The 25,884-nt window shown below is 40.7% G+C and overlaps 2 protein-coding genes across 5 annotated transcripts in view; both read left to right on the top strand.

Moving 5' to 3' along the window:
* The first annotated feature begins 1,717 nt into the window (after window positions 1–1,717).
* Window positions 1,718–19,683, top strand: LOC148335382 (tyrosine-protein phosphatase non-receptor type 5-like). Of its 2 annotated transcripts, none has more exons than XM_088299333.1 (14): window positions 1,718–2,063; window positions 6,028–6,131; window positions 9,783–10,076; window positions 11,238–11,360; window positions 11,583–11,678; window positions 12,680–12,936; window positions 13,613–13,805; window positions 14,174–14,258; window positions 14,690–14,769; window positions 14,897–15,034; window positions 15,137–15,247; window positions 16,045–16,205; window positions 16,394–16,507; window positions 17,323–19,683. In XM_088299333.1, exons 3-14 carry the CDS (start codon window positions 9,807–9,809, stop codon window positions 17,414–17,416), a joined length of 1,722 nt encoding a protein of 573 aa, XP_088155459.1. In that variant the 5' UTR covers window positions 1,718–2,063; window positions 6,028–6,131; window positions 9,783–9,806; the 3' UTR covers window positions 17,417–19,683. The 2 variants fall into 2 exon arrangements, with proteins under 2 accessions (XP_088155459.1, XP_088155460.1); XM_088299334.1 differs by lacking the exon at window positions 1,718–2,063 and adding an exon at window positions 2,105–2,263.
* Window positions 19,684–21,657: 1,974 nt separating this feature from the next.
* The window catches only part of dusp8a (dual specificity phosphatase 8a), a 39,281-nt gene continuing 35,054 nt past the window's right edge, over window positions 21,658–25,884 (top strand). Inside the window, exon 1 of one of the 3 annotated variants that reach the window (XM_088298351.1) lies at window positions 21,658–22,010. The gene's annotated coding sequence lies outside the window, so the exon portion shown is untranslated. Of the gene's footprint in view, window positions 22,011–22,098; window positions 22,253–25,237; window positions 25,369–25,884 lie in introns of those variants that run through there. The other 2 variants (XM_088298350.1, XM_088298352.1) reach the window with 2 other exon arrangements.

Here is a 25,884-nt window from a genome sequence, read left to right as displayed (position 1 = left end):
GGTGAGTGAAGTGAAGGAGACAGAGACAAATGTATTTGTTGATTTGCAGCTTCTGTTTTAGAATATTAAGTTTTGTCAAACAATATGAAAAGGCTGGAATTAATTATTGTAAATGTCATTGAAAAAAGGTTCGTCTGTATTTAAGTCACTTTTTTTGTTTGAAATAGATCTGAAATGGCGAAACTTGGAAATAGTAGAGTATTGTCTGCCTTGTCTTACATTTCAAGCCAAACCGTAATGCGTTGTGGGTTGATGATGTCAGGGTCCTTGCTGGATGTAAAACTAAACGACATTATGACATTCAAATTTCACAAATGTTTTCATATATTTATTATTAGGTGATAGATTGTCTACTTTATTAATTATTTTTAAAAAATGATGAATAGTATATCGATCAAAGTTTCAATTTTGCAAAACTCAGAAAGGAAACAAACAGTCATCTCCAGTTGATAAATGCTTTGTTGAAACTTGTCAGGAGAATTTCTGCACATAAAAATCCCCATTTTCCCCAATGTGACAATGGTGAGTGTGGTCACTGACAGCACTAGTGGTTTATTTGCTTAACTTCCGCGCACGCAGGTAAATCCTCGTGGTGTGAATGCAAGTACAAATTGTTGTTTGTCTCTATATGTGTCCTGTAAATGACTGGCAACAGAATACCTGGTAGAAAACAAATAGTTTGTGATGGTGAGTGTGAGTGCATGTGCAAGTCAAATTTCAAATTATGCTGAACAATGAATGAATATACAGGCACTGCATACTCAAATGTACATGCAGATAAAACAAAAATATTACTAATGATGAAAAAAAAAAAGAAGTAGAATTTCTTTCCAAGCTGTTCTGAGAGCATAACCATATGGCTGGATGGGAATGTGACACATGGAAGAGGGGGAGACAAGAAATGACAGAAATACTCTAAATGAGTGGGCAGATGCAGGAGAGATGGTGGTGATGAAAAGCAGGGGGTGTGGGTGAGAGGGTAGCCACCCAACACACACACGCATGTACGCACACCCACACACACACACGCACGCACGTATATAATCAGCGAACAATAGCATTTCTTGAGTAAAAAAAACAAGATAATAACTTCTCAGTAAACGGTAAGTCATTTATTTTGGGGGGAAATCACCATGTAAACGATTTACATTCTTTTATTGATGTAGGAGTCTGGGGGGGCGGGTTAATTGTAAACTTATCTAACTATATGTAGGTGTGCAACTTTTTCTTCCGAGGGCTGCATACAAAAAAAATTCATAATCTGCGCGAGCCACGGAATCCATTCTCCACATACAGAACCAAACTAAGAGCAATGTGTAGTAAGATGACCATACTTGAGCACATTGTGTGTTCAAAAATTCAGTTAGAACTGTAGCTGTAAATGCGTTTGTGTCGTTGCATATGTAAAAAAAAATATTATTAGTAGTGGTGGTAATAGACCCATTACGTTTTCTTTTTTTTAATACCAATAGCTTTCTTGAATACCGAGATCCACTAAAAAGATGGACAGTGGGCCACAAATGGCCCCCGGGCCGTGGGTTGGCCACCCCTGCTGTAGTCCATGTATGCTGCTCAATATATGCATAAAACAAATGAGTTGAGCACATTAAAGCAAGAAAATTACGTGGAATATTTATGTCCCTACGATGTGATGAATCCACCCCCCCCGCTCTCTCTCTCTTGCTCTTTCCTTCTCTCTCACTCGCACTCCCTCGTTCTCGCTCTGTTGCCAAGGCTACTGCACAGCCTCTTGCTGCATATACCTAGATGAAGCTGCCGCCTGTGGATCTCACTCTGCTCCAGGATACAAACAATAGCGAACCCATCACACTTGTCTAGCGCTCTTTCTCACACACAAACACCCACCGCATAAGTCCCCTCGGCCTCCGCCAACCTCGCACGCGTCTTTCGCCCCGTCACCATCGGTCTGTCTCCTCTTCGCATGCGAGCACGCTCCATCTCCAGCGAGCAGGCGAGCAGCAAAGGAATTGGTATTTGGCTGCTGCTCTTTGGCTCAGAGGGAGAAGAGCGCCAGATGGCCATTTGAAGGAGGGCTCAGTCAGGTAAGAGGACTTAGCCTAACCAGACTTAAGACATGGGATGAGTGTTCCGGCCCTCCCTCTCCTCCCTCGGTCTCTCCCCCTCTGTGGTTGTGCGACATGAGGTGAATACCAATAGCAGGATGAAGCCCCTGTGGTTCATATGGCTGCTTTTCTCTCCTGGCTGTGAAAAGGTACCGTGATGTAGCCCGCATGAACAACAGGTTGGTTTTTCCATCAGCCTTGTATTTTCACATTCCTTTATTATCGTTTCAAGCTTGACTCGTGAATGTGTGTGTTTGTGCGCGTATCTGTATGTGAGACAATGGGGGAGTTACCAGCGAGAGATGCAACAGTCCACCTCCCCGGGTGATTCATTACTAATCCATCGCTCTCTGCTCTGCGTGCTTGCTCGAGCACACCGTAGATACAAACGAGATATGAATGGCCTTTTGTCTAAGTATGAATGACGGCCTGGGATTGCCTTTCTTGCATCGATGTTGTGATGCAGCGCACTACTGCCATATAATTTTCCGTCGGTGCGAATCCAGATTTAGCTCCTTCAGCCTGTAAATCCATTTACTATGCAGCATATTTTAATTATTCATGCAGTACAGCTTTGGTTGAATTGCATGTTTCCATGTGATGTGGATGAGATTTTTTTTTTAATTCCCAGAAGTGTTGCAAAAAGTCTGAGTCTAGTAAACTAATGAAGGTGATTGATTATCTCCGCCCCCGATGCACGACAGGATGTCACATTTCAACTTCAAGGTCATTTCTTGTAAGCTACTCTTTGGAGTAATGATCATCAGTAAGAGGTCAATGAAGGAGGTCTTGGCCCTGGTGACTCAATCTCATGTTTCCGTTCCATCATCACTTTCAGTAAGGATTTCCTCTTTAGCACTTCAGCAGCTCACTTGATACTCAGCTTTGAGTCAGCATGAAAAAGGAACTACTGCTGGACCTGTACGTCTTATTCCTAAAACAATTGAGGTGATCTGTGAACCAGATGCCGCTGTTTTTCATTCAACATAATGCACGATGAACGCAAGGAGACAAATCTACACAATTTCCAAACAGTTCCCAGATATTTTAATAGCAAATCAATTATCAAAAATTGTGGAACAACGAACACACCCTATTTCGGGTATGACTAAAATGATCACATTTTAAGGTGGCTGATTCTGTGAGTATGAATTTTGTTGCCATTCCAATTTTCACTCATGGAGGCGTCAAGTCATACACTTCATGCACTGTTTGTATCCGGTACATGGACAAATCATCAACCACAAAATGATCCGTCAGACTGTGTCAACAACTTCACAGAACAATCAAGTATCAGCTTCTTATTTGAAGCAAAGGTGGTTTCCTAAAGCTCCTTTTATTTTCAATTAAATTATATGAATGAATTATTCCCATAGTGTATAGTCACTGTAACCTGTTGAGTGAACATCGATACGCACTACTTTTCCAAGCGCATTGTGGGTAGTTTTGAGTGCCCAACATTTATCCCCTCTGGAAATGCCTCTTAATTGTGCACTCTGTGCTGACACATTCGGACGCAGCCAATGCGTGTGGGTGCTCATGCTTACTGTTGTAGTACCAACACTGACCTGTAAGAGTCACCCTAGTGCCATCGGTCTTATAAATAGACATAATATACAAAATAGTATTAGTAATAGGAGTATCAGTAGCAGGGGTTGCGGTTGAGGTCGTAGTACAAGAAGAAGAAAAAAATAGAAGAAACAAGGCTAACATTAAGCTTGCCTGGTCTTGTCATTTTTATTTTGTGAATGACATGATTTTGACACTCACCACAATTGTGATCTTCTGCAAGGGTCCAAAATCACTATTGGTGCGTTTTACCTTACACTTAAGGAGTCCGTGGCTTGAATACACACATAAGGATTTGCAAGTGGAATTTCTGAACAGAACAGAAAGAGAAAAAAATCTCTGAACACATCTCACACTACAGGATAATTAGTGAGAATCGTTTTTCAGAAACATCAGCGAAGACGTTTGCAGTTTGCCTGACTGATCATAAGGGTGGGAAAAGGCTCAAATTGGACTGATTGTTGGTATGTCAGCACTCTGTTCAGTGGGCATAACAGCCATGTGGCATTTGTTAAACTGAAAAGTCTAATAATAAATCTAGTAAAGTCTGCGTGGATTGGTCATTGGAAAATGAATTTAAGGATAAAATGCTGTCATTATCTTGGTACTTTATGCAGAGCTTTGGAAAGCAGATTACTAATGTAAAAATAGAATGGGCACATTGTGACATGCTGTTATGACTCCATTATTTACCAGACAGAGGAAGCAGGATCATCAGGAACATCCATTAAAACATGAGCCATCAGTCACCCAAACAGAAAAATAATGACAGTAATTCCCCTTGTTCAGTAGACACGGATCCCGTTAACTCAATGGTTTCGTTCAAACTCACTTTGATGTGTTAATGAGTGCAGATCAATAGAATGTAAATTATGTATATGAAGACGAAGGCGGGTTGTATGGATGGAAAGACAGACGACCCTCATTGAGGAACCAAACCAAATCGGCTCTTGGATTTATCACCGCATAAATCCCCTCTATGTGTGTCCAGATTATTGCCACTTTCTGATTTAACCTTGAAAGCGCATTGTCATGCAAAACTCCTCTCATGGTCAGATTTTGGCCTCAAATTCTATTTTGTCTTTGCGATCTAGTTATCTCTTGCAAGTTTTCTATCTATCTATCTATCTTTCTATCTATCTCTAGATAAAATTGACTTAAATTTTAAAGATATGTGCGTATGAATCATTTGACGGTTAACTGTAGAGAACAGACTTGTGTTTGTGTTTGTGTGAGCGTGTAATTTTGTGTGTGTGTGAGGTTTAGTTCAGGTTGAAGTTATGGCAACCAATTCAGGGTATACCCCATCTACTGCCCGAAGACAGCAGGGATAGGCTCCAGCACCCCCCGCGACCCTAGTGAGGAGAAGCGATACAGACAACGGATGGATGTCTGGATCGTCATATTATGATACCTAAATCACCAGGAAGCCAAAGCAACTATTACAAACACCAAGACTTACTTTGAAGACCGAAAGCAAAGAGAACCATTACTGTTTGTGAAACTTACTCATTGGTTCTCTTCCACTTGAGCCTGTGTCTATGCATGTATTACTGTTTTGAGTCCTCACTATGATATATGGGTAACCATGGTTACCAAAACGCCAGCCTCATTGCGTCACTACCTAAGCCTGCTTCACCTCCCATTCATCCCGGCAACCACTCACCTGTCCATCTGCATCTTGTGAAATTTCACAGTTCCTCCTACGCACAATATTCCCTGGCATTCGCTCGCGTGTAAGCTTTGCATGTACGCATGTTGTATGTGTGCGTGTTGCCATGGCTACAAGATGGGTGAACTGGTGTCATCACTTAAAAACCACCTTCACAGCTCGCGGATTAGAAAAACACTCAGTGGTGCAACTTCACTGCATTCATCACCTGTACACACACACACACACACACACACACACACACACACGGACGTGGTCTCATTTTGCACAGGGCACATGCTATTGGTTCGCAGCACGGCGCAGAAGGAAAAGCGGGAGATGAGAGAAGGGAGAACTCATGCATACAGATTGCAACTGGAGCAATCCGAATGTTTTGGGAGTGTGTCCGGCTGGATTCATCTTTACTTCTTTGAGAAGGAGAGCGAGAGATGCGAAGGAGAAGAAGAAAGACATACAGTATTAACAGTTTAGTGTGTCACCTTGCATCCTGAGCATGAACGCACAGCTGGCAGCTGACAAGAGTGCTACTCCCATGGAGGATTACTAACGCTGCCTCAGCAGGACTGCTCGTGCTTGAGTCACAATGAGGCTTCAATGTGTATTTTGGGACACAATTTAGGCTGTATTTAGACTGTCTAACAATGTTTTTATTCTCAACTATATAACATATTTGAAGAATGTCTGACATCTTCTGCCTTCCAGGTTGCTGCTCAATGGCCAACATTGACTGGTTGCCGCAAGATACAAGATTTATCTTCATCATGTGAGCTGACTCCCACGCCATCCTTCCCTTCGCTCCACCTTAAGTGAGTGAGCCATGCGACCGACTGGCTGCTTTCCAAATATTGTCTTTCAAGTGGTGATCTTTTTTTTTTTTTTTGTCTCGTTTGGAGTCACTGATAAAAAAAAAAAAAAAAGAATGGCACACATCCACACGAAGCGCGAGGCACTAAACCAAGCACCTTGATTATTTGGACTGCATTAATTGAGTGCGCGACTTGTTGGACCTCATTGCTGACAGATTAGAGAAGGATTAACTCAAAGTTATTTGAATGAAGTACAAAAAAGGTAATACTAACAAGGAGCAAAAATATGTTGTGAGAAGTACTAATCATTTTAGCTGCTCATCGATAAACAATGACACTGCAAGCATTGACCAGAAGTACTGAGTTCTTCTTGGTATTTGTTTGGATTTGCAATATTTGGTTCCGTATCACGATCAAATGGTGCAGGGGAGGCAGCAGAAGGGGCATCCTAACCAATTTCCCTACCTCACAGGGAAAGCCCAGACTCTGAAAAGATGAACAGAATACTCCTTTTGCTCAATTGTACTGATGATGATGTTCTTTTGGTCACGATTCAGTTTAGAATGAGAACATAGATCAACTCGTAAATACAGAGCCTCGCTGAAGGGCGCCACGTGACTTCGACAAACCAATGCTGCGTCAGCATCAATCTGGCTGTCGCTCTCGGGCTTCTTTCTTCCTCAAGACCCCAAGATAATTGACTCCATTTGAGGAAGGATCTCATTTCGGACCCTGACAGGCGACTCCACCGTTTTCCGACTGAAGATTTCTCTGTGTTGCGAGAGTTGAAGATCACGGCTTCATAAAGCCAATTGAGCCACATCATCGGTAAAAAGCGCAGGCTTAATACTGAGGCCACCAAACCAGACCTCTTCAGTGGCTGGGCTGTGCAGATGAATTCTATCCATAATGGTCAGAAAATAGAATCGTGACCAAGGATAGCCCAACTGGAGACAAAACTGACTGACTGCCGGCAATGCGGACCATATTCTGACGCTAGTTGTACGGCCCGGCACCAGACGTCTAGCATTGAGACCCATCTCCAGACTTGGTGACTCATGTCTACACGAGATAAAATGTGTTTCAAAAAATGGCTTCAGCGTAGGGAGTTTAGAGCCTTGCTTTTTATGGCCCCTCACCAATTTTTGACCCGAACAAGCATGAAGCCCCTAACAAGATAGCGACTAGGAAAACACACAAGGCTTTCCACCATGAAAAGATGATGACTCAGAGAGGACCCATTTTTATTCCAATAAATTATCAACAGTAGATTCTACTGACATGTAGGTATGTAGGTAGTAATGATATACCATATCAATTCCACAAAATACGAAATAAGAAAATTGGGAAAATATATCAAACCAAATAAAGTAATAAGAGACTACTAAACATAAAGAGCTACTGACGAGTATGGAGAATAGCAATCAAACAAACAAAATAGCATTACTTAAGGGGAAGAAGAAGGAGCACCAAAAGCATCCAATTTATAAACTTTACACAATACGAGTTAGAACACAGAATTGCAAATGATGTATACAAAGAAGCGATATGGCGTCTCGCTGGTGTGGCAGCAGAGCTGAGCTGAGCTGATGACCAATAGCTCACAGAAGAGCGCCTCCCTGTTACCTCATGTTCGTGCCGCTGATGGGAAACAGAAAAAAAAGGGGAGGAGCTAACTGACATAAAAATAAAATAAAACACAGAGTGGATCATAACAGGAACAAAATAATATGGCAGTGTGTTTGTGCACGTGCGCGTGCGTCCATGTGTGTGCGCGATTGTCTGTTTTTGGTAGATGATAATGCTCAGGACGGATGACAGGGATGAGAGCCACTCTGTTGCCAAGGCGACGGACAGGGCTGTAAACACATTACCCCTGACTCATCTCTCCACAATGGAGAATCTCACACACACACACACACACGCACGCACACCCCCTTTCTCTCTCTCTCTACCTCACTCTCTCGCTGACTTTGTTTCTCGCTTTTGCCCGCTCACACACTCACATAATACAGTCCAATCTATGGTAGACATCCGCAGATGAGATCCACTCCAAGCCACTTTGCTACATCTCAATAGGCCTGTGGAATAGGCACAAGTCTTTGTGTGTCTCTCTCACACATGCTCGCTTCCAATCTCACTCACTCGTTCTCTCATTTCAAATATCACACCCATCACACACAAACTGACAAACACAATGTGGCAATGAGGAGGCCATTGTATTATGTTCAGTAGTTTGTTTTTTAGAAGCTAAGCAGTAGATATACACAAACTGCAGTTAGTAGGATGGTTCTGAGCACAAGCTTTTATTTGGTTGAAATCTGTAATATAATTGTACTAATTGACAAACGATGGAATGGAATATTTAAAAAAAAAAAAAGAAGCTAAATCACATGGACTGCTCTGTTTAAAAGTTACCACATGTGAACACTGATATCCTTTTTTTACATAGCATTTTGGGAGGATCTGGATAAAGGTGGACATACGGGAATTTCATTTAATTGTTTCAGTCTTAAGGCAGTGATGCCAATAATGAAAGTAACAACCAATCAAACAAGTTACTTTTGTCAGAGAAGTAATCTGACTACAGTTGCTTTGCTAGGTCACAATTCGTTTCCGCATAGCAATTAATCATGATGAAAAGCAGCTCACAGAATACTAAGGCCCAATCCCATTACTTCCCCTGAAGCTAACCATTCATTCTGGTTAACTGCCTCTTGGAATCATTAGTGAGTGATATTTGACATCATTTGAATAGGAATGGCATGTTTGTTATGGTTTTTGCTCATGCGTGTACGTGGAACATAACTAATAATTAACAAATAATAAAATATGGAAGGCGAGCTACACAGAAAACAGCTGTACATTCTAGAACGCCAGAGAAAGGGGAGCAACGGTGTTAACTAGTTGAAGTGAAGCATTCTGGGACTTTACAATTAGCATTCCGATCTGGAAGATTTACATCGCATGTGCACCTTGTCACGTTTCAAAATACCAGTGGAGGAAGGAGAGAAATTCTTGTTTTCAATCAGGAAATCCAGCCACTATTTCGAGGTTCGTGTCAGATGCAGAAAATATTAATGTATGTAGCACATTTTGTGCTCTTGACAAAGTGTTATCGAGCTTCCAAAAAAGGTGTCGTCACATGAAAAAAATCTCTGGACCACATTCTAACATAAAGAGAGAGACCCACAGGGATGTGGTCCCTGCTTTTAATCATTACAAATATAAACAATGTAATCTTGATTTTTTAAGTGGCACGGTGGATGACTGGTTAGGACATCCGCCTCACAGTTCAGAGGCGCAGGGCACGATTCTAGCCTTCTGTGTGGAGTTTGCATTTTCTCCCTGTGACTGCATGGGCTTCCTCCAGGTACTCCAACATTCCAAAAACATGCATCACTTTAAATTGTCCCTAGTTGTGGTTGTGAGTGCGAATGCTTGCTTGTCTTTTGTTGATAATCAATCTTGATTCAAGGTCTGAGCTATGCTGACCGACATTCTAATTTATGAGGCCACTCAATGGTTGATATTTTTTTTAATGCCGTAACTGTACTGTACTATATGTTCCCATGTTGTTTTTAACTGTTGTCCATTTTCTCAGCCATATATGTATGCAGCATTCATGTGTCAAATCCTTCCAATCCACAGGAGCCTTCGAGCAACAGGAGGATCATGACCCGCCGCCTGAGCAGCTCCACCCGCTCCCACACTGAGGACTCCATCTTCCTGAAGCCCGACGAGGACCCCGTTTGGTTGGATGAGCCCACAAAGACAGGGAAGAGAGTAGATGGAGCCTCTAAGACTGAAGAGCTGCTAGGAAGTGAAAATGGAAGAAGAGAGGGCCAAAGTTCACAACAAGAAGAAGTGTTTTTGCACAAAGTGTACACGTTGGTGGTTGAGTTCCACTACTGGGTCGCCCTCTTTGTCATCTCCCAAGTCACGGTATGTGAATGGATGTAAGTGGGTGAGGAATGAAACCCTGCTTGACATCTGTGCAGGCAGCTTGGATTCAGTGACAATGTCAATGTGAGCGTGAATGGCTGTCAATTTATTTTGTGTGCACTGCAATAGACTGACAACAAGTCCAAGGTGTAGTCTGTTGTTTGTCCATAGTGTGTCAGGATATTCTCCAGCTTCCCCGAGCCCTGAGCAGGATTAGCAGGCTATAGAAAATGAATGGAAGTATGGATCAAAAGAATGTCAAGTCTGCTCCTCATCAAAGATAAGGTTAAATTGAAGAAACATAATGTGAAAGGAATGGCTGTCAACCACCAAATGCACTGATCTTTTTTTAATTTATTTATTCTACTTCATTTCACCAAGTGGTTGCAGAAAAAAAAGTGATGTTAAATAAAACTGCATTGGCTTCAATTAAATAAAATCTTCTTTTCTTCAACCGCTTGGCAAAATTAAATTAAAATTCAACACACCATTTTTTTTCAGTACAAATTCCACTGTGCACCTTCCAATGTTTTATGATACGATATCTCTTATATGTACTCCAAAAGTTGTTCAGCCAGAGAGTGAAGTTCCAATGAGAAGGTCAGATATTTTGGAATACCTTTCGCCCATGATGCCATTTAAAGTCACACACACACTATTCTGAAAAAGAAATGTGGTAAATTTACTCAATAGAAGACTACTCTTCTTCAAAAAAATATTACTTTCTCGATGTTTTTATTTCGTGCAACGACTTGAAATAAAATTGAGTTCATTTTTTTTTTCAAATATGACTTAGAGGCAAATGATCAGAATTATCTTCAATCATAGACAGAAACTGGTATGCAAATGCTTCTTATACGCGACAGAGTACTCTCCTTTTTTCCCTACCTTTTAAAATTACCCCCCCCCCCAAAAAAAGGCTTTTAAATTCATCCCTGTGTCCACAATACCACCATACGGTGAAAAAAGAGTGGCCTTGAAAATGCACCACTGATTAGAACACTAGACTGCACTTGGACACTTTGTATGTATTTCAATGGTTGTGTAATTGGCCATGCTCTTTTCTTCGCTCGGTGTTTTTCACCTGAAACGGCCTTGGTGCTGCGCACATGTGAATGAAGGGCAGCACAGTGACAGTCTGTTTTTCGTTTGTCTTCTCAGGGGTACTGGATGTTCTTTGTGATGGAAGGAAATGGGCCATTTGTCTCCATCTATAAAGCCCTCCAGGTCATCGACTTCTATCTCGGGTTTGTCTTGCCCTGCCACCCAATATTTGGAATGGACGTAAGTTTGAAAAATTACACCATTTTTCTTTTATACACCATCAAACTTGGTAGAGGGTTGGGTGATTATTCAGACATTTGATTTCTTGCTTCAACACTCCGCGATTTCATTCAAGACAATCATTATGTGACTTATTACAGACTTCCAGCAGCACCTAACAATCGTAACTGCAGATATTCTGTCAGCAAGCTAATCACTTTTTCCTCTCCCTGCTCATGTCAGTCGATGGCGCTGATGAGGGATGTGCTAAACACGACACAGCAAACATGGATCATCTACGTCACTGCAGGCATTGGCGTGACCATCTGTGTTTTTATGGTACGCACACACTTGTATGTCAAATTCCACACTTTGGTCGTTCTTCCATCAATGACTAAATATTATGGGTAACCTTCATGCATGTTGATGTGCACCTTGGTAAATCATTGAGTAATTGACTATTCCTGTATCTGATATACATACCATTGCAGTTTTTTTTTATTGTGAATTTGGACTGTAGCAATACTCCCAAATTAAGATTTGATCGGCATCTCAATTTCTGATAATAATAATAATAATAATAATTTGATAATTTTTATCGCGCTTTTCAAAAGAACTCAAAGACGCTTTACATTTTAGAATAAATAAGCAAAAAAAAAAAAAAAAATCCAATAATTACAATTTGAAAGTCAAAATTCCATTAATTAAATGAAGGGGGAAGTAATATGAGTAGCGTTTAATAAATAAGAGGTTGTACTTCAAGTGATGGAGTTTAAGGTCTGTCGTCTCACTTTCCATTGAAGTTATAATTGCAGGTAAGTTTAATTTCTTCTTGAAAACAGAAGGGTCAACAGAGTCGCGGGTGTGTTTTGGAGTCAATTCCAAAGGGTGGGGGCGGCAACAGAAAATGCTTTGTCACCACAAGTATGGTGCCTGGTCCTTGGGACCATCAGGCGGTGATTAGAACGATGAGACGGAAGATCATGAAGGAGTTTTATAAGGAGGTCCAAAATTTCTCCTAACCATTGTGCCGGGCTAATCTTAAATTACAGGAAACACTTGGTTGAGGTGATTGCTGCCATAGGAGGCTCAACATGTTATTGTATCAAACGGTTCACATGCTATTTCCACCATGCACTGCTTCATATTCAGTATTTTTTATTTGGTTTTAGGAATGGATAGCTGTGTTTGTCTAATTGCTGCTAATGAATATTCGATCACATTTCATGACCAATTTCTGCTTTGTTTATGTAACTAGAAAGACATTCTTTTTCTTGAAAAGGCATCCTTGACTGACAAGCGGCTACATATCGCGTCCCCCTCCACTTATCTGTCTTCAGGTCATCCACATGGTGAGTAGGTGGCGGTACGGCACAGGCTTGTGGTCATCAGAAAGCACTTCAAGGGACATTGGAGATCGACGTCAGTCTGTGAGCCGCCAGCCCTCCTTCACTCTGTCAGAGTGGACGGACGCCCAAGAGGACCTGATGGATCTGGATGCCGTGCCTCAGACTCCCGTCTTTGAAATGGGAACCGAAAACAAGCCGGAGGGAGATGCCGCAACTCTCACAGTCACACCAGTGGGGCTTCAGGAGAGGTTTGTTCCTGTCCCCAAGGAGCTTGATGTTTCATTAATGCGGCATTTGCATTGTTTTTTTTTTTTTGCTGCTTTCAAAGCACAGCCTTTGATATCCATAAGGCATCATAAAGCTTTTGACTCCTGATGTTTTTTTTTAAATCAACAGTACCATGCAAATATCTTTGGCCATGGAAATGAAAAACAAATTGGCAGAGTGCCACTTAAGTGTTTGTTAGTTCGCAGGCTACCTTGTGGTTAGCGGAGGATAGCAAACAGACATAATGGTAGTGCCATTATGATTCTGGGCGGTAGAAATCCATTGATCCCAACGACTCAAATGGGGGAAATTCCATTTCTTCAATTAGTTGTAGAAGATTTTCCTTTTTTTTTTCTCCATTCTATTTACAGTTTTCGGAAGGCAAAACGACTACAACCAAAAAACATGATTAAAACAAAAATGCTCGTAGAGAGCTAAAACTGCTGAACAGTTTCTAATGATAATGCCATTAAATAATAATTTTTCAAATGTATAGATGGTATGGGCTAAACAGAAATAGCACGATATCGTTGTTAAATCTGATTTAAATGTTCATTTCAGTCAGTAAAGCCAAAATTATTTTGTGACTGATAAAGTAGGGGAGGAATGTTCAAGCCTTGATCACATACATTATTTGGATGCACATTTCCCACACAGGAGAGGCTCCAATGTTTCCCTGACCTTGGACATGTGTACCCCGGGCTGCACGGAGCCTTACGGCTACGGAGCTCAGCTTTCCCCAAGGGACCAGTCAGCCCAGGAGTACCTCCGGCAGGGAACACACGTCCTCACACCTGCCATGCTACACACACGGGCCATGGATGACCAGAGTCTGCAGGCTGAGTTCTATGTGAGTGCAACAAGAGCAGCTCACCCGCCTACACGTTTCAAATATCATACACAAAGAAACAAGGACATACCCGCTCATAGTGTACACCCAATGGAGCGCTCAACACCCGTAAGCTTTGCCTCCGTTTGTTAGTGGGCGAAAGAACGCTTGATTTACATAGAAACTCACAGATGATTCTTTTGTCTGCTGGGCAATCTGGGATATGTTCAAAATTGCAAACAAGTCACACAGTCATGTCCAGTTGCTACACATCACAAAAACGGAATATTCACCATTTAATTATTTTATGGAATGGATTGCACCTTCCACTCAACAGTGGCGAATTGTTGTGCACATTTTCTTTCTGTGTGTTGTTTGTCCATATGCAGGAAACTCCCATGAATTTTGTAGATCCTAAGGAGTACAACTACCCAGGGCTTGTCAGAAAGAACCGCTACAAAACCATTTTACCCAGTGAGTATGACAATCCACTATCACAGCACTACTCATATGCAAATGCAGTCCCGTCAAAGAACTGTGTTATTATAAATTTTGGTCTTTTCAAAGATTTAAAAAAATGCAGTCTGAATTTACTCTGTGAGAGAGCTATGTCAGCCTTGGCCCAAACTGAAGAGATGCTCAGAGCTAACCAAGCTGCTTGTGCCTGATCTGAACGAGGTCGCTCAGGAATTTAGCAACCTAAAGGTAGAAGATGAAAAAAAAATGTTGTGGTGGTTCTTTACATTTGTGTAGGCGGCACTGAATTATATTGAGCAGTGATTTGGAGATGTCTTTAGCAACAACAATTCGTATTATACATTGTAGACCTTTTTAGTGCAGAATAAAGAAGTATAATTTGTCTTTTCCAATCACCTTAATCTGTTGCTCATACTGTCTACCTCCAGACACACACAGCCGGGTGATCTTAAAGTCAGAAGACGAAGATGATTTCCTCACTACTTACATCAATGGCAATTATCTCAAAGTGAGTCAAATATGTTTGTGAGCAAATTGTTGCCTGGATGATTTCACCTCACATTTTTCTAAATGTTTCTGCAACAAAATATCACAATTTCTAAAAAGATTATTATTATTATTATTTTTTATCCAAGGGGTATGGGGGTGAAGAGCGGGCTTACATCGCCACGCAGGGGCCAACGGTGAACACAGTGGGAGACTTCTGGAGGATGGTGTGGCAGGAGAGGACCCCCATCATTGTAATGATCACTAACTTGGAGGAGAAAAATGAGGTTTGGAGCTCGTGATGATACGATTGGATGATGTGTTTGTGATCTGTCGCTGCAGCTGTCATGTTGTTCATTTCATGTGTTTTTGTCGGTAATTTCTTCCAGAAATGTGCAGAGTACTGGCCTGAGGACACTGTGACCCATGAGGGGATTGAAATCACTGTTGTTTCGGTAACGCAGGAGGATGACTACAGTCTGAGGGTGTTTACTTTGAAGGTAAGGCACGCAAAGGTTAAAGGATGACAGAAAAGAAAATCCCTTAAATACAATTGAAAACAGGCTTTAGCACCTCTGCCACACAGTCAAAGGTTCAGTTTAGAAACCTCGGTTCATTTTGCAGTTTGCGTGTTTCCCCCGTGCCTTTAGTGGGTTTTCTCCCATATTGCAAAACATGTTGCAGCAGAGCAAATGTATTTTAGTGATGTGATGCTATGATCAAAGTTAGCATATCTGCTTCACAGTTGGCATGTTCTGGGTTCAAATCTGTGATCCGTTTCCATGTTCTCCAAAATCATGCATGTTATATAGAATAGAAATTGAAGATGCTAAATTGCCTATCGTTACCAATGGGATGTGAATGGTTGTCCATCTATATGTGCCTTGCTATTCACTCGCGCCAAGGTCAGGCTGTAATATTGAGATAAGATCTGCAATACTAATGAGGACAAGTAGTTAAAAAAAATGGATGGATATGTTTCACAATATACAATTTTATTGGAAGTGCAAATACTATTTTTTATTTCTCATTAAGTCTTGGCTAGCATCTGAATGTTTTCTCACCGGTGACTCAAACAACAGATTTAATTTCATTTATTTGACTTTACTCTCTCGCCTGCACTCATTGTCACAGTGCTGCCATTTTGGATGTTCTGTGTTCATGCTGAGCAAACAAACTGATCAGAAAATCTTCACTGCCTCGGGGACACAATTAAATATGATCTGTTAATCTGTATTTCATGCAACTGTGTGTGTCTGTGTGTTTGCCTGTGTACGTGTGTGCATGCACGTGCCAGTGCGGGGATGAGGAGAGGAGTCTGCGGCAGTACTGGTACACCTCATGGCCTGACCAGAAGACTCCAGACAAAGCGCCACCTCTTTTGGAACTAGTACAGGAAGTGGAACGAGCCAGGGAGGAGGCCCCACCCACTAGTGGCCCTATAATTGTGCATTGCAGGTAAAATGTGTTTATCGTCATGTATGCAGTGTAGCGATTGTTAGGCCTGAAGAAAACAAAAAAAACAGCTACAATATCAAAATCATTTGCTTTTCACCAATCTTTGATTGAAGCATGAGTCACATTGGTAGAACTATATTCTGACTACCGTTACACACATCCATACCACTTCGTCATTGTATCTGCAGTGCTGGAATCGGTCGGACTGGCTGCTTCATTGCCACCTCCATCCTGTGTAAGCAGCTAAGGATGGAGGGCGTGGTTGACATCCTGGGAGCCACCTGCCAACTGCGTCTGGACAGGTGATATATTCTCCTCACTTATCTACAGAATGTCATGAAAGTGTGCATGAATATAATGCAGTGGCTCGTACACACCCAAATTCTCCTTAATTAGGAGTGTCAAACTTATTTTCATGGCAGGCTTTATTCTAAGCCTTATGTGGGGGTGGTTTTAACAGTGATGGCACACTAACAGTCACAGTTCAATGGTTTTACTGTCATGGTTCAGTTCACACAGCGGTCGGCAGTTACGACTTTCTGGTGTGTTGATTACGGATAGAGCTGTCCCCTCACAATTTAGTATCCAATTACAAGCCGCGTTCATCACCTTCTACATGAGGCCAGCGAGAAGGCCTTATTGTCATCAACTCGTGATCTGATTGGCTATCGCAACTGTCTATCAACTGTAAAAGCCACCTTGCTCACACAGAACAGACACCCGTACGATTGAATCGGAAGGCCTCTGACAAATAATGCGTGCTACTGGTATGATGAAATCTGCCTAGTAACACGAGCTAGCTGGATTCTGATTGGATAAAAACTCAAACACTAGGATATAATACGACATAAATGTGAATAATATGATCATTATTTCTTAATTTGTTAGACCAGCAGAGAAGGCCTTGAAGGCGCTGACCGCACACCACTGGTAAAATCATTGCATTGGCATTGGCTTAGAACATGACTGATGCAGACGAGTGCAACAGTAACAGTTTGAACAACGTGAATTATTGTGCTATAAAATTCAACCCAAAATGGATGCGTTTGTACTGTCCTGAATTCTGCGTTTGTATGTATTCTATATGTACTTATACCTGTGAATGTGTTTTTGTCAGGGGCGGGATGATCCAGACATGTGAGCAGTACCAGTTTGTGCATCATGTCCTCAGCCTGTATGAAAAGCAGCTGTCTCACGCCTCTGAAGAGTAGTGCTTGCACTCCGGCCACGCCCGTACCGAGACACACCACTGTACACTGTACCGCTTCTGACGGTATACATCACTCTACCAAGCATCATGTCATGCGTCACCCTTTAAAAAAGGTCACATCATTATCTTCATCAATGACGGACTTGCTCAGGCAAGATTCTTGAACAGAAACACGTACTCATTAAAGTAGGCATGTAAATTGCTACATAAAAATTCTACTACCCTGAAATGTTCTCATTTGCCATACTAAGGTTATCACATTTATCCGCCTGAGACACCACAGACTCGTGAGCAAGCATTCTGTGCTGATATGTGCATTTAGGGTTAAAATGCCAGGAATTTGGGGTTTATGGGGTTTCATTGGAATTATAGGAATTACGCAGAAGCTACCATAATAAATGCAAATTTATTTAAATGTTTATTAAATTTTCCTAATGCAGCTATATGTAGTTTCAAACTGGATTGGATTAAACTACTAGAAACTCATTATTTAAGTCAAACATATTTTTTAAAATGTATTCATTTTGCTGAATATCTACTGATTACGATAGAAATTGCTTTTTCATTACTCCGAATTTCCTTTCCTCTCCGTGAAGCGTGTCCAATAGTATTTCCTTAGCTGCACTTCCTATCAAAGTTTAGTTAAAATTTACGTAATTAAGTGGCTATGTTGAGCCCTTCGGCAGCTTTACCTGCATTTGTCTCAGTTTGCGGCCAGTTACTGGTCAATTTTCCCAAGTTTTTTTTATAAAGTAAAAGGGCCACTATTGTACCATAGCATTACATTCACATTAAATCTTACTTGGTAAACTTTTTCCATCACATTGTACTCTTCTGGTTTTAAAGAAACGCACCCATACGCATCCACACAGCAGTCCTGTTTCTGTATTTGATACGTTCAGGAACCACCTCATCTTCAGGTTGCATGGTGCTAAGTGTTCCTTCAAGGCATGTGCAATGTAATGGAACAAAGGAATGTAAAACAGTTAGGTTACTATTGAACTCATTAGGATTTTTGTGCAACCTGCAGTACACTAGTCCTACCACGCTGCCTGTGCGGTTGTCATGGTTCATAATGTTTACGGTGAACACCTCTCATGTTAAGGCCACAGAGACAAACTATCAGAGACTTCACAGAGCCAGCGATGTTGAGAGGGAGCTACAATTCAAGCCAATTGCTATGTGTTCAAAAAGACCTTCTGTGCTTATCATTGTCCCACTTCTATTGAGCTCCTTAAATCCACTTGCTCTGTGATGCCTCAGCTCTCAATCGTAGCTTCAACACATTCGTAAAGTAAGACGTCCATGATTGTTGTATAGACAGGTCAAGCCGAATCTGTATGAAGCACAATAGAACAACTAAGGTTGTCTCTCTTATGTTCGGCTTTTTTTCCCCTGTATTGTTTAATGGATTGCATGTGCTGTATGGGACTCCGTAAGTCCACAATCAAAGCGACGTGATTGGTTGTCCTGCTTTTTGTTGTGTAAAATGGCGTTGAAGCCTTCTATATTGCTTGCTCTCAGCCAATGCTTTTGATACAGTTTGCTTTTTGTGAAACCAACCAGAGATATTTTTAGAACATTTTGATACAATCCTTTCGTGTTAGATGCCTTGTGTACATTTCCATCCACCATGATGTACATACATAGGTGATACTGTGAATTATGAAAAACATCCATTTTTATCGCAAGATTGAAGACAGAACAAAAATGTGACAAGCTATCTTACAGTACACAAAAATTCAATTCTGTTCAGTCTTCAGCAGTATTATGTTATGCGTTTAAGCTTTGCTATAATATGCTTTGGTATATGTTTATGTTTTTATTATTTTCTCAGAGTATTTTACCTCAGACTGAGTAACACAGTCCCCACTGCAGTCCATCTTTGACTCTCAAACACATCAAAATTAATTGCTATGTGCAAGGCAGCTAAAACAGTTCAGATTTACATATTTTTCCTTAAAAAAACATTTGTTGAGACAATAGAAGTGAAAGTGTAGATTCCAGCATTTAAAAATTACACAATAACATTTTTCTGTTTGTCTGTCTGTCACCCAAAGCTCAGATTATGTCCATTGAAAGTCACAAAGAAATATTTTGCTTGTTTACAATGCTTACATGAGCTCATTGTGAGAATAAATGAAGAACTTATGAAACAAGAATAGCAAAATAGTCAAAATACAGTAAACCAGCAGTCAGTATTCCTTTCCTCTGCAACAGTATTGCTTTAAGTTGTGAGTTTTTGCAAATAAAAGTTGATTTTCATGAGCCTCTATTGCTCTCTATTGCTATTCTATTTCCTTTCACATTAAATCACTCATAAAGTCACTATCAGACCCATTTTTTATGGGTTCTTCACCAAGACTGAGCGACAAAAACGTGCACAACAATGGTGCAGTTAAATAAAAGCGCCACTAGTCGTCAGTATTTGAAAATAAAGGCTTGCTAAATATCACACCTCAACGTCAACCAGCTCGTTATATGCTCACAATATATTGCTGTCTGAATAAGTACTTAAATATAGAATACGTGTTATTTATTTATTTAATTTATTATTACAAATATACATCGTGCTAACTTACACAGTTGTCTTAAAATTGATAGTCTATCCATGTTATGTCCTTGTACCTAACATTTCAAAAGCCACGGAAGCATGTAAAAAACATGCTAACGCCAGTACGGCCACGCCTGAGCTGAAATTCGAAGCCCAAACTTCATAACTGCATATCGGATGTCCTAATCACTATATAATTGACTGAAAATATGAAAAATAAATAAGCAGTAAAAATAATTATGTTATATTAATAAATGTTAGAGTTAGCTTCAGGGGCAGATTGAGAAAACAAGACATTGAATACTTACATACTTTCAGCATTTTATACAGAGCAAGCTTGTGGCCAAAGGTGGCCCAAAAGAACAAGTAAAAACCATCACAGCTTAAAGTAGTTTTTTTATTTTTTGACATGACTGTGTTGGAGCCTATACGCCAGTTGACGTTGGGCTAGAGCAGCATACACCTTGAACTGGTCACCAGCCCTTTACAGGGCTCAAATGGAGAATCACTCACGCTCACATTCATACCTAAGAACAATTTTGAGTCTACAATTAACCTAACATTCATGTCTTTGGAATGAGGGAGGAACCGGAGTACCAGCAGAAACTCAACACGGGAAGGTCGAAGCCCTGAACTTCTAACTTCTCATCTGCTGTCACAGAGTAACAAAAAAAAGTTAATTCAATTTTTTTAAATCTACATTTTTTTAACATTATCGCATAGTTTTAACAGAGTGATGCCATTTCCTATTCATGAATGAGTTGGTGAGAGAACGTATGTCATTTCCCGTTCAGGAACGTGCTGTACTGCCATTCTTGTTTGTACATTACAGATGCAACGTTTTTGAAATAATAACAATAGCAATACAAATTCCAATTATTACAACATCGGGGCAAGCATGTCGGGGAACTGGGCGCAGGTGGTGCGAACGATTGGGTGAACAAATCTTTTGAACAATTCTTTTTGAAGAAAAGAGTCTAAAGAACGGTGATGCCCATTACAACTATGATGTCATTTTCAGTTGACAGCAAGTAGCAAAATGGTTGCCCCTTGAAGTGGATTAAAAAAAAAAACGTTTCTGGCACTCTATAGAGGTTGCTGATGTATTTTTATGCCAAATTAATAAAGCAGATGACACATTTATTTTTTACTTTTAGTAGGCCTATGATATGCAGTAGCTCATTAGTGCGTTATGGGTTGATAAACTGTTTAAATTCAGCCCAGTCAGTTCCCGCGATGTATTTTTTTTTTATTATCCATTAAATTCGTCACAAATCAATTTATGGAAATTAAACATTATTCAAATAAACAACATTTTCATAATCTAATTTTGCTTTGGGCCCCCATGGAGGTGTGTCTCTGTGTTTACATAATAAAATGACCGTGAAAGACGATTGTGGATGTTTTTTTCCCCCATATCACAAGATATGCTTTTATTAAGTGACGAATAAAGAACATAGATGTTTTCAATCGCCGAGTAGAGGTGCTTCTAGTCGTGTGTCGTCAGCGTTACTTATTACTGAGACATTACACTCGCCACACTTCAGCGTTTGTCTCCTTTAAGAAAAAAAAGTCGGGCAGGCCCTTTAATCCGTGCCTTTGACGTCATTCAGCCCTCGAGCCACGAGCGCTGATTGGCTGGAGATGACGTATACCTCATATTTTCCTATTTTTTTTCTCCCTCGCTACTAAACCATGACCTCATCGCGTTAGTTCAAGAAAGTGCTAAAGTGTACGTTTTGTAACCACCCCCCACATCCCCTTAAACCAACACACATGCACGTCTTAGCTAGCTGGCCAGTAGTGAGCGTATCGTAGTTGTTTGATTTATTTCTCTTTTCGTTGTTTTGTTTTGCAAACCCAATTGAATGTGTCGCCGTCGCGCTTTCATGTGCCGCTCGCTCATGGCGCTGTCAGTCCGTGTCAGCTGCGCTGTGCCCCGGGCAACCTTCGGCCATGAGAGGCCACACTCGTGACGACCCTGCCGCTTTATCCCCCGGCAAGGAGGCGGTTCGGTGACTGCAGGACACAGAAGCGAAAGGTAAGGCGCGCGCGTGTTGAGTCGCACAGCACCACGCTAGCTCCAGTTAGCCGTCGTTAGCTGGGTGATTTTATGCCCCCCCCTCCCAACTCCCCTCCCCTTCCCTTCCCTCCTCCCCCCTCTTCTCACTTCCACTGCCAGTGCGCGCGTGCGTCTCATTCGATGGGGAATTACACGCTCAAAATGAGCGCCTCGTTTATTGTTGGACGGAAATTACTCGGTTAACAGCCGCCGGTTGCAAGGTAAGAGCACCATCCTTCCGATTTTGGAGCACACTAATTCTTTTAATCAGAAGCAAGCTGTACGTGAGATTAATGGTGTGTTATCTTTGCATGCGGACATAACCACGCGTCATAACAAACACACGTCATGTTCTGTCTACAATACGTGAACCCTCAACAAAGTCGTTTATTGCGGGTGGATTCATCTTAACTGCAATCGCCCGATGCTGAATTTTATGAAGGTCGATTTATTACAATGGCCTCATATGCCCCATCTTTGTCCATGTTTGACTATGTTGTCTAGCAGGCCTCTGTATCTTTTTTGTTTTTGTTTCCAAATGTTGCGCATATTAAGCGAGTGCAAGCTTTGCCGTTGGAATAGCAATCTGGATGGTTTGTGAATCTGTATCCATTGGAATTACGAGCATGTAGACTGAGTTACTGCGGAATCCTTGCAGAGGGATCCCCACATTCAAGAAGTAGTGAAGATCCGTTTTTTAGGCACAGCTAAAAATAATAGTAATTAGGAATAAATAATTTGAAAAGGAACACTAGGTTTATTTGCAAAATGCAAGAAAGCGATACAAGAGACATTGCAAACACAATAATAATGCTATCATTTAGTCCAAGTTATTTAAACATTAAAAACATCTGTCATTGTGTTCATGTTGCAGTAAAAACGTATTGCTGAATTATATGATAAATATCAAATCTAACAAAACGGATCAGTAGGTTACTATCTTTGGCTTTAAAATATTCCTTCTCTAAGGCATATATATATATATATATATATATATATATATATATATATATATATATATATATATACATATATATAATTATTTTGTATTATTTTGCTAATCGGTTATTCTGTTGTCTTATAAAACAATAGGATATTATTCCAAATTGACAGTGTATAAAATACACAAACTAATTAATTAGCATTCAGTTGTCTTGAAATGTCAAATAATGGGCAAGAATTGAAAGAAAGAAAGAATTGCAATAATTGCTTTTCAAAATAAAAGCTGGTGTTTTCAAGTGTTTTAGTTTGATTAAATGTGTCAAAAATAATCAGTCTGCTTTCTTGGAGGAAATCACCATCATTGACCACTTTGAAAAAAAAATGGTCAATGTCATTTGTATTGTTCATTCATTGCAAACTACTATTTATACCCTCTAATATTATTCAGTCATGAGGCTGGGGTCATTTTGAGTGTGGCTGCACATGCAACGCATTCAATACTAGCAGACTTTCACAAGTAGTTGTGGTCTTCACCATCAACTGTGTGTCATATTGTGAATCAAAGAGCCGTCTAATCTCATCAGTCAGTCCGGCCAAAGGATATATTGTGCATGAGTTAATGAATAACCTGGATGGTGTTACGTCAGTGTTGGCTGCCCTCCACTTGTTTTCTCTGCATTGACCTGATGCCCGCTATGGTCATATTTCGATTTTACCGACAGTATTAATGGACTTTTATTAACGTTTACTTCATAAAAACTCAACTTTTGTTTTGTGATTATCAGTTGCAGAGGTAATCTCATTATCACTTCTCAAGCCTTCTTGAGGTTAGAAACTAAATTAATCAATGAAATAATTGCCGATGGCCTTCATTTTACAGTGAGATTTTTACTCTTTAACGTAACACGCTCTTCTTGTCATTTATGTTGCTGGTGCATTACAATTAGGTCCGGAAGTATTTGTACCATGAATGTGATGTTTGCTTTTATATACCACCACAATGGCATTGAAATAAAACCATGTGATAATATGCAATTGGAGTGTAGACCTCCAGCTTTAGTTTAAGATGTTTCACATTATTACGGCATTTCACATAGGGAATTACAGTCGCTCCATGTTCAGGTCTCCAAAGTATTGTTGCTGTGCTGGCAGAGGCCTCTCTCCAATCAATCTTAACGCCCGTCATTTTGCATCCTTTTGACTGGTGAGGTGCCTGAGCTGTCCTTTCTTGCCCATTTTCATGAACTGATGGCACCTGCTCAGATGAGAGGTGAAACATCTTCTAAGACAACCAGAACAGAACAACTGCAACCAATTCAGAACCTGACATTGACAAATGAAGTTATTAACAACATCTTGATTGTTCCATTTCAATATAATAGAAGGGATGTACAAAAGCAAAGCTATAAAAAGTAATTGACATACATCTGTGCTTATCTGTGTTGGTTTGTCACATATGTGCTTTAGTGCTTTCATTCTTCTTCTGAAGTAACTTTGCAGTTACTATTCTGCCGGGAAGTTCAGATATTTAAATTTGCCAACAAGGGCTAATTAAAATAAAGATGAACAAGTTCTTCTGGTTCTGCTGTCAATACTCAAGGTGTAACTGGAAGGCTCACTTCGCAACCCCATAAAGATGTATATAGCTACCCTGTAAACATTCTAAGGGAAAGGGGGGCGGTTAGAGAACACGGAATCATGGAACTTGTTTGGTGACGAAACTGAATCTTCCTCACACAGCTGGAGAGTCACTGCTTTTTGTCCTCACTTATCAAGACTGAGGGTACCATTCCATCACAATCACCCTCCCCACGCCCTTTCATCACCCCAGCTGGACTGTCTCTATGGCAACAGCAGAATCTGCTCCGGGCCTGGAAACTCTCTTTCTGCTCCATCTTGCCTCAGCATGTTTTCCTCCGCTCCCATTTCCCAGCTAGCTCCTAACCACTGTCTTTAGCTTGAATAGCATGTTTGTTTATGTTTGTAATTTCTAACGAAACAGTTCGTCATGATGAGATGAGTTTGGGCCTTGTCATTGTCCATCAACTTTATTTTTCTCTCAATTCTTCTCGTAACCTGCCTGATCTCTTCCAAACAAACGGGCTTCACTGCGCACCCGCTCATGATATTAGCAATGTTGAATGATGCGGTGCACCTTGTGCAACGCTGCCCACTCCTCCCATCCCTGTTTTCTGCACAAACGCTAAGAAGAGAGGGATGGAGGAGGCAGGACGGTCTCTGGGAAAAAAAATGGTAATGGGAGGGTGTGGAGGAGCCGTCGCCATTAGACTTGGGCAGCATCAGATGTTGTGTTCGGCAGTAGGGAAACAGGAAAAAGGCACCTTTGGAAGCTGTATTCGTAGCTCCTTGGCTAAGCGCTCCATCATCATGTAAGGTATGTTATGTGACAAGTGGAAGACAGTTTGTAATGTACAGTAGCAGGGATTCTGCTTTTGGTGTGTAGTTGCTTTTCAGCAAAGTAACCTCAACCTACAAGATGAGATAATTTCATTGAGTTTTCTGTGTTGCAGCGATTTGTTGGCCATCTGAACAATTTTAGATTCCTTTGCATGCTGTTTCAGGCAGTTGCCCAAGCAACGTGCAGTCAAGGGACTGTTTTCTTTTTTTCTAATTGTATTTATTTGATTTGAACATTTGCTGTACATCAGTTGCACATTATTAAAATGTGTTAGTGTTAAAATTACATCAGTTTATTACATTAACTCATATGGAAATGAAGTACTTTGTTCTTTGTTTGTTTTCTTACAAGTTTTGCTGCGAGAATTGGCTGTGCAACATGTTTGGATGTCGTAATGACTGCAGGTGTCATGTCTTTTGGATGTCTCATAGCTTGCCACTCCCTTACCTTCAGGTAGCTTAGTTGCTTTTGGCTGACAAAATTATGAACGTT

This window comes from Idiotropiscis lumnitzeri, chromosome 6 (assembly GCF_059441095.1).
Source record: "Idiotropiscis lumnitzeri isolate Australia: NSW breed Sydney's pygmy pipehorse chromosome 6, RoL_Ilum_1.0, whole genome shotgun sequence".
Taxonomy (NCBI): domain Eukaryota; kingdom Metazoa; phylum Chordata; class Actinopteri; order Syngnathiformes; family Syngnathidae; genus Idiotropiscis; species Idiotropiscis lumnitzeri.
This window is presented reverse-complemented; position numbering and strand designations above follow the sequence as displayed.

Coding starts and splice junctions, on each gene's coding strand:
- LOC148335382 (XM_088299333.1), top strand. CDS start 9,807: ATGACCCGCCGCCTGAGCAGCTCCACCCGCTCCCACACTGAGGACTCC. Junction 15,035..15,136: donor ACTTGGAGGAGAAAAATGAG/GTTTGGAGCTCG, acceptor AATTTCTTCCAG/AAATGTGCAGAGTACTGGCC. Junction 16,206..16,393: donor CCTATAATTGTGCATTGCAG/GTAAAATGTGTT, acceptor TTGTATCTGCAG/TGCTGGAATCGGTCGGACTG.